General features: G+C 40.9%; 1 protein-coding gene across 1 annotated transcript; it reads left to right on the top strand.

Moving 5' to 3' along the window:
- The first annotated feature begins 65 nt into the window (after positions 1-65).
- On the top strand, positions 66-2783 carry LOC108672063 (3-hydroxyacyl-CoA dehydrogenase type-2-like). Its single transcript, XM_018159679.1, is given in 5 exon segments — positions 66-240; positions 612-721; positions 723-738; positions 1301-1409; positions 1842-2783. Coding segments are annotated over 4 exon segments (426 nt in total). The 5' UTR covers positions 66-240; the 3' UTR covers positions 2033-2783.
- Positions 2784-8951: the final 6168 nt, after the last annotated feature.

The following is an 8951-nucleotide window of genomic DNA, read 5'->3' as shown; positions in this document are numbered from 1 at the left end:
CCTAAATAGGTTAATATTAAATCAATCTGATATTCAATTCAATTTCCAAAAGATGATGGCTTGTCTGTCTTGCAGGTGACGTCTGAGGAGGACATCCAGCAGGCCCTGGACGCCTGCAAGAACAAATTCAGGAGGCTGGACGCTGTCGTCAACTGCGCCGGCATTGCCGTGGCTTTCAAAACCTTCAATCTCAAGAAGAACATCGTGCATTATTTAGAGGATTTTGAGAATGTCGTCAAGGTAAGTTCTCGCTAAAATTTCCAGTTTTATATGACCTGGCTAATTTTATGTGACCTGGGGCTATAAAATCTATAGTTACGAGTTTGTAACTCAGTCAGAAAATCACAGACGAAAAATCCATGCGTTCTGATAGTACGGCTCTAGCGTTTGAATTTTTTCGAGTTCTCGTTCGATGAAATTGTCAAAATTGATCGCTGGTCGACTGACCATAATCTCTTACAACTCAATTAATAGCTTTACCTGAAAGTTATTTCAAATCTCTAGTAATCAATTGTTTAATCAACGCTTTTAATTTTCTAATCAACGCTATGTCTCTATTGATCTATCAATAGCAGAAGAATTTATAACTAAACTTAGATTTTGTGGACCAGATGAACATGGTAGGCACGTTCAACGTGATCAGATTGTCGGCGAGTTTGATGAACGAGAACGAGCCTAAAGCTGACGGCCTGTGAGGCGTCGTCGTCAACACGGCCAGCATCGGCCTACGACGGACAGGTCTGCACTCACACAACTGCACGGGTCGTATTGTCCAAATAGTGGACAATATGACCACGTTGCATTAAAACATCTTTTGCTTGCGTCCCAAACTGAAGCAGGTTTACGAGCGCAAAAAGGACATCGCTTGTGGCACAAGTTTAACTCATTCCCATAAATGTACTGCTGCTACTTGCGTACAAATCCTGCCCTACAGGTGCAATATGTGAACATTTTAGGTATTGTATTGTGAATGTTTGTTTTGGAATTTTCGTGTTATGAACTAATTTTAATTTTTTTTTTGTTTTCCCGATAGATTCATGAAGTGTTATATAATTCGCACTTTAGGTATTGAGTTGTAAATTTTCCTGTTGAATCTTTATGTTATGACACATTTCAATTTTTTGTTACCTAAAATTTTATAATGTGGTATGACAAAAGAGATTCATCACAGTTTTAATCCAGTTCATGATTTAAAATAACTAACCCAGTCTCGGGCTAAAAGAAGCGTACGGCGAACTCTAATTCTATTCTAATTAGCAACAATTATTCTTCTCTAATTAACCGAGTTTACTTGTCGCAGGTGGGGCAGGCTGCATACGCGGCTAGCAAGGGGGGGATCGTAAGCATGACGCTCCCCATCGCCAGGGATCTCGCCCCCATGGGGGTGAGGGTCTGCACAATAGCCCCTGGTGTGTGCATCCCTCCTAAAAACAATCCCATACAATTGATCATAATCATTAGGTGACGATGTACTATCGATGTTTTATCGCCGATATGTTGCTGAGGAAATTGCTGATTATTCAGTGGTAATTTTTTTACGGATTGTTCCTGTCTCATTGTTAGAATTTTTATTTTTTCTTCTAGACTGCAGCTTCATAAAAACCGCGAGTCTAATAAGCACTGGCCAGAACACTAAACCACGGAGTATCAAATTCACGGACATTGTACAGATGCTCCCACTCATCAGTCTTCCTATAAGTATCTAAATAATTCTAATGTCTACTCTACAGCATATTACGATCGCACTAGTGGAGGTATCAATCAACCTTAAATTATCAGCCTACACAACATCCCTTGTTATTATTATTATTATTTAATTATTGTTATTATCATCATTGCAGGTCTATTCCGGACTCCCCTGCTGGAAGCACTGCCGGAGAAGATCCAGACGTTCCTAGCCAACAACGTACCATTTCCCCAGCGTCTGGGGGAGCCCGATGAGTTCGCTCAGCTTGTGCAGGCCATCATCTTAAAGCCCATGATGAACGGGGAGGTCATCAGGCTCGACGGCGCCCTCAGGAGGCAGCCATAAATGGGGTTCTAAGATGGACGAGTGGCATGGTTTCTTGGTGCTCGTCTCTTGTTACTTTGGTGCCTGTGGGTTCTGTAGGTATATGAAAGCGTGATACGCATGTTCGCTAGTACACCGCAAAAGTTTCATGAGCGATAAGATATGCACAGATAGACGAGGGGCATGGTTTCTTGGTGCTGGCTCCTGTTGCTTAGTGCGTGTGAGTTGTACGAAAGCGTGATAGTCTGCTACAGAACAGAAATTTTATAAGAAGACTTGTTACTACGGTATGATAGATTTATGTAAGGTTTTGCTACCATTAAAGACGGTCATTGTTCGGTACTCAGAACTGACAATTTCAAAGTTTGCGGAGAGCGCATGGGTTTGGGTAGAGCGATCAGGCAGAGCATGGACAAGAAATATGTAAAACTTTCAAGGAATTGATTCTCGTCTCCACGATTCATGCGTCAGATATTCTCACAACCTGTAAATATTTGCTAAGCAAGTTACAGTTCAGAGAACCGTTCAGCAGGCGAGTCTTCCTTCAGTGTAGCGGACCACAAGCTACACCTGTGGGTATCGGTTCCCCGCTTGAGCAAGTATGATCTCTTAGTTGTGTCATCATTGCATTTATTATAGAGTCTCTCGGCTAGAACGAGAGTTGTAAATTTTATTCTCGCACCTTCCTGCGGTGTTTTTGTCAGCAGGTTGAAATCCCTCCTGCCACGCTCCTGGTATTATCTAAGTGAAGTTGAAATATATTACCTTCATACCTTAAATTTATTATTCCCATTCTCCAGACCATAATATATTGTCACATAGCTTTTTAAAACTAAAAAGAGGATAAGTGATAGATAATGAAATGAATTTAGCAGTCTTGCATCAGAGTTAATCTTGGCAGTTTTTAGCACTGCGCGTCAACAAATCCTCTATCTAAATTCCACGTTATTATGTAATCATGTTCGTGGGGCTGTGTTATTCGTTTTGTTTGATATCGTGGAAATCTGGTCGCCATATAGCGACATGGAGGCGGAGTAACTTGGGCTTAGATGCAACGCGTTGTTTCATCTTCAGTTCTGAATTCATAACTCGTTTCAATAGATTTTCTTACTATCCCATCTGTACCCTAAGACAAAATGTTCGTCAAGTTTCAAAAGAAATTGTGCATCATTGCTAGGCTAAAATTCACACAAGTCAAAATATTTATTAAGGAAAGAACACATCAATCAATTGATACCTTATTGCACTATCTTTAGAATTAAGACACATGAATGAAGAGAATCCGGAATCCGATAGTTCGAAAAACAAAAATTTTGAAAGAGCGCCACACAAAAATTCACTCGGCTCTTTGCGAAAGTACTAACCTAATAAAGCTTATGACCTAAAACATGCGCGATATAAAACATATATCATGTCAAATGGCAGGCCATAAGTTCATATTCTTAGTTTAACAAGTTTAATCTATTCTAAATCACACGCAGAAATGAAGTAACGTATTTTTCACACTATAAGGGGGTAAAATATCAGAATTGGCAGTCGATGATCAATTATCGTCAGTCAGTTGATAAGGAATTACTGTACGACTTAGCAAATATCCACGACACTGAAATTGACGAAACGGAAGCATTGAATGAGCCCAAGGTCTTAAAATATTATTGCGATCCTTCTGAAGCTGAGCAACTTTTTTTTCTCAGGAACGGAGAACTCAAGTACATCGTCGAAATGCAAGCCCGGTACACATTCTCTCCTGTAGTATGCTTGCGACATCGAATTTTATCATCACAAACACGTTCTTTTCTATGAGCGGGCTGTAGACAGAGCTGGAATCATGGTCGAAACTAAACATTCCTGCCCGAGATGCTGAATGAGAGCTTACGAGTAAATTCTTTACGTGTGCAAATTTAGGGTGCGGTCGTAGTCACTCGTGTGAAGTGCAAAAAGACATTAGTCAGTGCATTACATAATTATTAACTATTGTCTAAATTACGCAAGGAAACCATACATCTCTCGCCGCCCAGCTTGCGAAGTAATTGGACGAAGTCATGGCCCAAGTGTAAACAACATCGAAACCTGAAAACTAGATCAACGTAAGAGTTGAATTACAGAAAAACTAACATTCAACCAAAAAACATAGACGTCTGACAACTGCTAAAAGAAGAGAACAATTAGTAATGTAAGTTATATTGAAATGGAAAATTTTATCAGCATGCAATACATCATGAATGATCAAACTCGGTGAGAAAATGTTCAAATCTAAGCACTCTTGTCAGCGTTTAGGTGCAACTGCAAGCTCTATAGAAATATTAGGGCAACATGGGGCAACGCGCCCCCCCCTTTTTTTAAACTAAATTTTTGAATAAGTTTTAATTGATACGATGTGGTTCTTTGTTTTGTTTAAAGGTACAACTAATGTGGAATGTATGATGTGAATTAGGCACCTATAGAGTTATTCAATTTTTAATGAATCACTATTTTGTAAAAGTGTCAAAATGGGCCCATTGCCCCACCCCTGGGGCAAAGGGCCCATGAGCTTGGGGCAAGGCGCCCACCCTTGGTCCCTTTACCGCAATTGCATAATTTTCGTTTAAAAATGATAAAAAACACTTTACAGTTAAAAATAAGAAAAATGTATTAAAAAATATGACATTCATTCATTTATTAACAACTCAAAAAATCATATCCTTAACATGAAAAAAATATACCCTTGGCTTCAAAAAATCTATCACTGACGTGAAGAAAAATATTTCATTGACATAAAAATATATATCCTTGACTTGAAAAATATATCCTTGCGATAAAAAATTCGTCCTGACATGAAAAAATGTATTCGTGACTAGAAAACTGAGCTGCAGCAGGCTGAGCTTCACATGGAAATTAACAATCAGCAAGACGTCTATACTTCGCAACTCGTTTCGCATCGACTGTTCGTTTCGCAAACGAAGCTTTTTTCACATCGTGTTTCTCTAATTTTGGTTAACAAAAAGACCACGAAACGGCCCTGAATCTTGCAGCTGGATACCATCATGCAGAATAAGGAATGTACGTATGTTGCGGACAAAATCCGCCTTTCATATTTTCAGACATTTTTGCACCTACAACGTAGACTGCAGGATATATTACATTCATGCTATAGTAACGATGCAGTTGGTAATTTGAATGAACAGAATTCTACACTCGTTTTTCATGAGCATACGTTTTAAAGCGTAAAACTTTAGAAGAAAATCAACAATCCGAGCCATGGACAAAAGTAGACAGATTTGTTGCTAGGTAAAATACATAATTATCTCATTCATAAATCGCTACTTAGCCCTGGCTCGACACGCCGAAAAAAAAAATATTCCCCAGTTACTGAAGAAATCAAAGAAGTTCGTAAGAACTGCAGTGCTAAGACATGAAGAAAACAGCTACAAGGCTTATGATTTCTACAACTCTTGCCCAGCCCAGCTCTATGACACATAGGAAAACGCTTCTGAACAAGAGCGATTCTCAAACGCATTGTACCTCCCATAAACGATACTCGAATGTAAAAAAATGAGCAAAAATGTAAAAAAATGTAGCATTAAACTCAAGAGATGGCGTTTGGTGACTAGGCTATAGCTTCCATATCACAAAAACCTTGGGATGAAGAGCTGCCCGTTCCGTATAGATCATCCTTTTTGCCTTAACCCAGTTACATCAAATAAAAATCCTTTCAAAGACAGTAAAAAAATAGACTTGCATATGAAGAACTAAATTAGAATAAGAAAGTTCATAGAAAAGACAATGTTTGGTCCAACACACTGAACAAATACATAACAATAATGACCGTGTATAATAAACTGCATATCAACATACTAAAATAGGTTGGCATCAGTCAACGATAACTTCGGAGCTGAAATGCAAATTTAATGCTGATAACAAAATAAATACTATCAAAAAAATGCAAAATGTATGTACATAGATTATAAAATGAATTGTACAAGCAGGAAACACACTGGACCTTTGATCCATCAAAAGAAACATAGAGGAAACTTAACAGGAATGAGACACAAAGGAAACGAGAAATCTGACAAACATAAGTAATGTAATAAAATAGACTTCAAAAACAATAAACATTCGACTACATGAACTAGGGATTGCAAAAAAATAGGTTGATAAATTACGGTTTAACATGACCCGTAACCTCGCAGACCACAGCATGATTCGCTACTGTTAATAACGAGTGCTACATCTGATGATAGATAAACGAACACTCACGCTACATGCAATTATCCTATAACGTCATCTCCCATTAAATGACTAGCACCGATAAGTCTGCCAAGATAATTCCTCAAACGCATCACAAAGCTGCCACTAACTCACGAAAATAACTCGTGCAAAAATAACTCACGAAAAATGCAATAGCTTTCCATTCCCTGCTTGATCACGATGGATCGCAGGGTTTTTGTTCTCAATTGTGCACAGCAGTAGTAGCATTGCAGAAATATTCAGAAAAACAAAGATATAAAGACCGTTAGGAATTGAGAACTTGCGAAGGATTAGCCTGCAAAAACCTTTCTCGACTGCATTAACGACCACACATCTCACGAAGCCTAGGTAAGCATTTCATTTCTTTGCAGGCCCTCGGCCGGTCTTTGCAGACAAAAAGTTTCCATTAAATACACGTTGACTCTGCACTGAGTTAAATGGTCCTTTACGTGGATTGCCTCGGTTAAAACTGACAGTTTATCTACAATGCGTCGAGTTTCTGTTCGAAAGTTTCAAGATTTAGACGGTGAATTTTATGCGGCAGTGTAAGAATATTCACTCAAAAATTATGGATTACATCCATAATGTATAGTCAATGAGCAGGTATTGTAGACAAGCAGTGAGCGAAAAAATACGAGAAAATGAATGAGGAAAAATTCTGACACAGTACTTTAAAATAACCAGAACACCATTATATATTTGCCATGCACAGTTCTATGGAGGTTCGATTTCCCATTCGATGCTTACCTATGCACATTGCGGTGGAGGCTTCAGGCGAGAAAATAGAAAAGCCTGAAACGCATTTAAAGCGAACCTGACATAATTAAAAGTACTATCAAATCAGCAAGAATGATTTTTATAAAAAATTTTAGGACACCACTTCTCAAAAATGTAAGATTATATCATTTGTATCAATCAGACGTTGGAGTGAAATCGAAGCAAATGGAATGAACAGAATTAGTTTCCAATTTTTTTCCGTTTCCATTTGCGTTATCCAGTGTGAATAATGATGACTCAGCGACGTCATTAAGATAAGGGTGATCTAAATTTTTGACCAATAGAGATGTGAGCCTGAAAAAATAAGTAGAAACAAGCTATACAATGAATTTATGGCTTAATGAAAATTCTACTCTAATACACATGAAAAAATTACAAGCATTTGAATCTAGAACATTTAAACAACCATTACAGGGACAAAAATTCCTTGTATTAGTAAAAGCGTGAAAGAATAATTCAAATGATGAGCGAGTGCAAAACCTGACACATGGATCAAATTTCGACATTGTACGCGAGAACAGCAACATTAAAAACACGCGCAAGACTAGACAATCATCGAGGCAGACTCGTTCATGACGAAGCTCACATCAGTCAGAGAGCAGACGACGATGCAGGCTGTAGCAAGCCTCACATCAGTCAGAGAGCAGATGCCAGAGAGCGGATGATGATGCAGGCTGTAGCAGGCCTCACATTGGCCAGAGAGCGGATGATGATGCAGGCTGTAGCAGGCCTCACATCAGCCGGAGAGCGGATGATGATGCAGGCTGTAGTAGGCCTCACATCAGCCGGAGAGCGGATGATGATGCAGGCTGTAGCAGACCTCACATTGGCCAGAGAGCGGATGATGATGCAGGCTGTAGCAGTCCTCACATCAGCCAGAGAGCGGATGAATGCAGGCTGTAGCAGTCCTCACATCAGCCAGAGAGTGGATGATTATGCAGGCTGTAGCAGGCCTCACATCAGCCAGAGAGCGGATGAATGCAGGCTGTAGCAGGCCTCACATTGGCCAGAGAGCGGATGATGATGCAGGCTGTTGCAGTCCACATCAGCCAGAGAGCGGATGATGATGCAGGCTGTTGCAGTCCACATCAGCAAGAGAACGGATGAATGCAGGCTGTAGCAGGCCTCACATCAGGCAGCGAGCGGATGAATGCAGGCTGTAGCAGTCCTCACATCAGCCAGAGAGTGGATGATGATGCAGGCTGTAGCAGGCCTCACTTCAGCTAGAGAGTGGATGATGATGCAGGCTGTAGCAGGCCTCACTTCAGCTAGAGAGTGGATGATGATGCAGGCTGTAGCAGGCCTCACTTCAGCTAGAGAGTGGATGATGATGCAGGCTGTAGCAGTCCTCACATCAGCCAGAGAGCGGATGAATGCAGGCTGTAGCAGGCCTCACATCAGCCAGAGAGCGGATGAATGCAGGCTGTAGCAGGCCTCACATCAGCCAGAGAGCGGATGATGATGCAGGCTGTTGCAGTCCACATCAGCCAGAGAGCGGATGATGATGCAGGCTGTTGCAGTCCACATCAGCAAGAGAACGGATGAATGCAGGCTGTAGCAGGCCTCACATCAGGCAGCGAGCGGATGAATGCAGGCTGTAGCAGTCCTCACATCAGCCAGAGAGTGGATGATGATGCAGGCTGTAGCAGGCCTCACTTCAGCTAGAGAGTGGATGATGATGCAGGCTGTAGCAGGCCTCACTTCAGCTAGAGAGTGGATGATGATGCAGGCTGTAGCAGTCCTCACATCAGCCAGAGAGCGGATGAATGCAGGCTGTAGCAGGCCTCACATCAGCCAGAGAGCGGATGAATGCAGGCTGTAGCAGTCCTCACATCAGCCAGAGAGTGGATGATGATGCAGGCTGTAGCAGGCCTCACATCAGCCAGAGAGCGGATGATGATGCAGGCTGTAGCAAGCCTCACGTCAGCCAGAGAGC

The sequence above is a fragment of the Hyalella azteca genome, unplaced genomic scaffold (genome assembly GCF_000764305.2).
Source record: "Hyalella azteca isolate HAZT.00-mixed unplaced genomic scaffold, Hazt_2.0.2 contig17472, whole genome shotgun sequence".
NCBI classification, from domain to species: Eukaryota; Metazoa; Arthropoda; class Malacostraca; order Amphipoda; family Hyalellidae; genus Hyalella; species Hyalella azteca.
The sequence above is the reverse complement of the archived record's forward strand: the minus strand, read 5'-3'. Positions and strand labels throughout refer to the sequence as shown.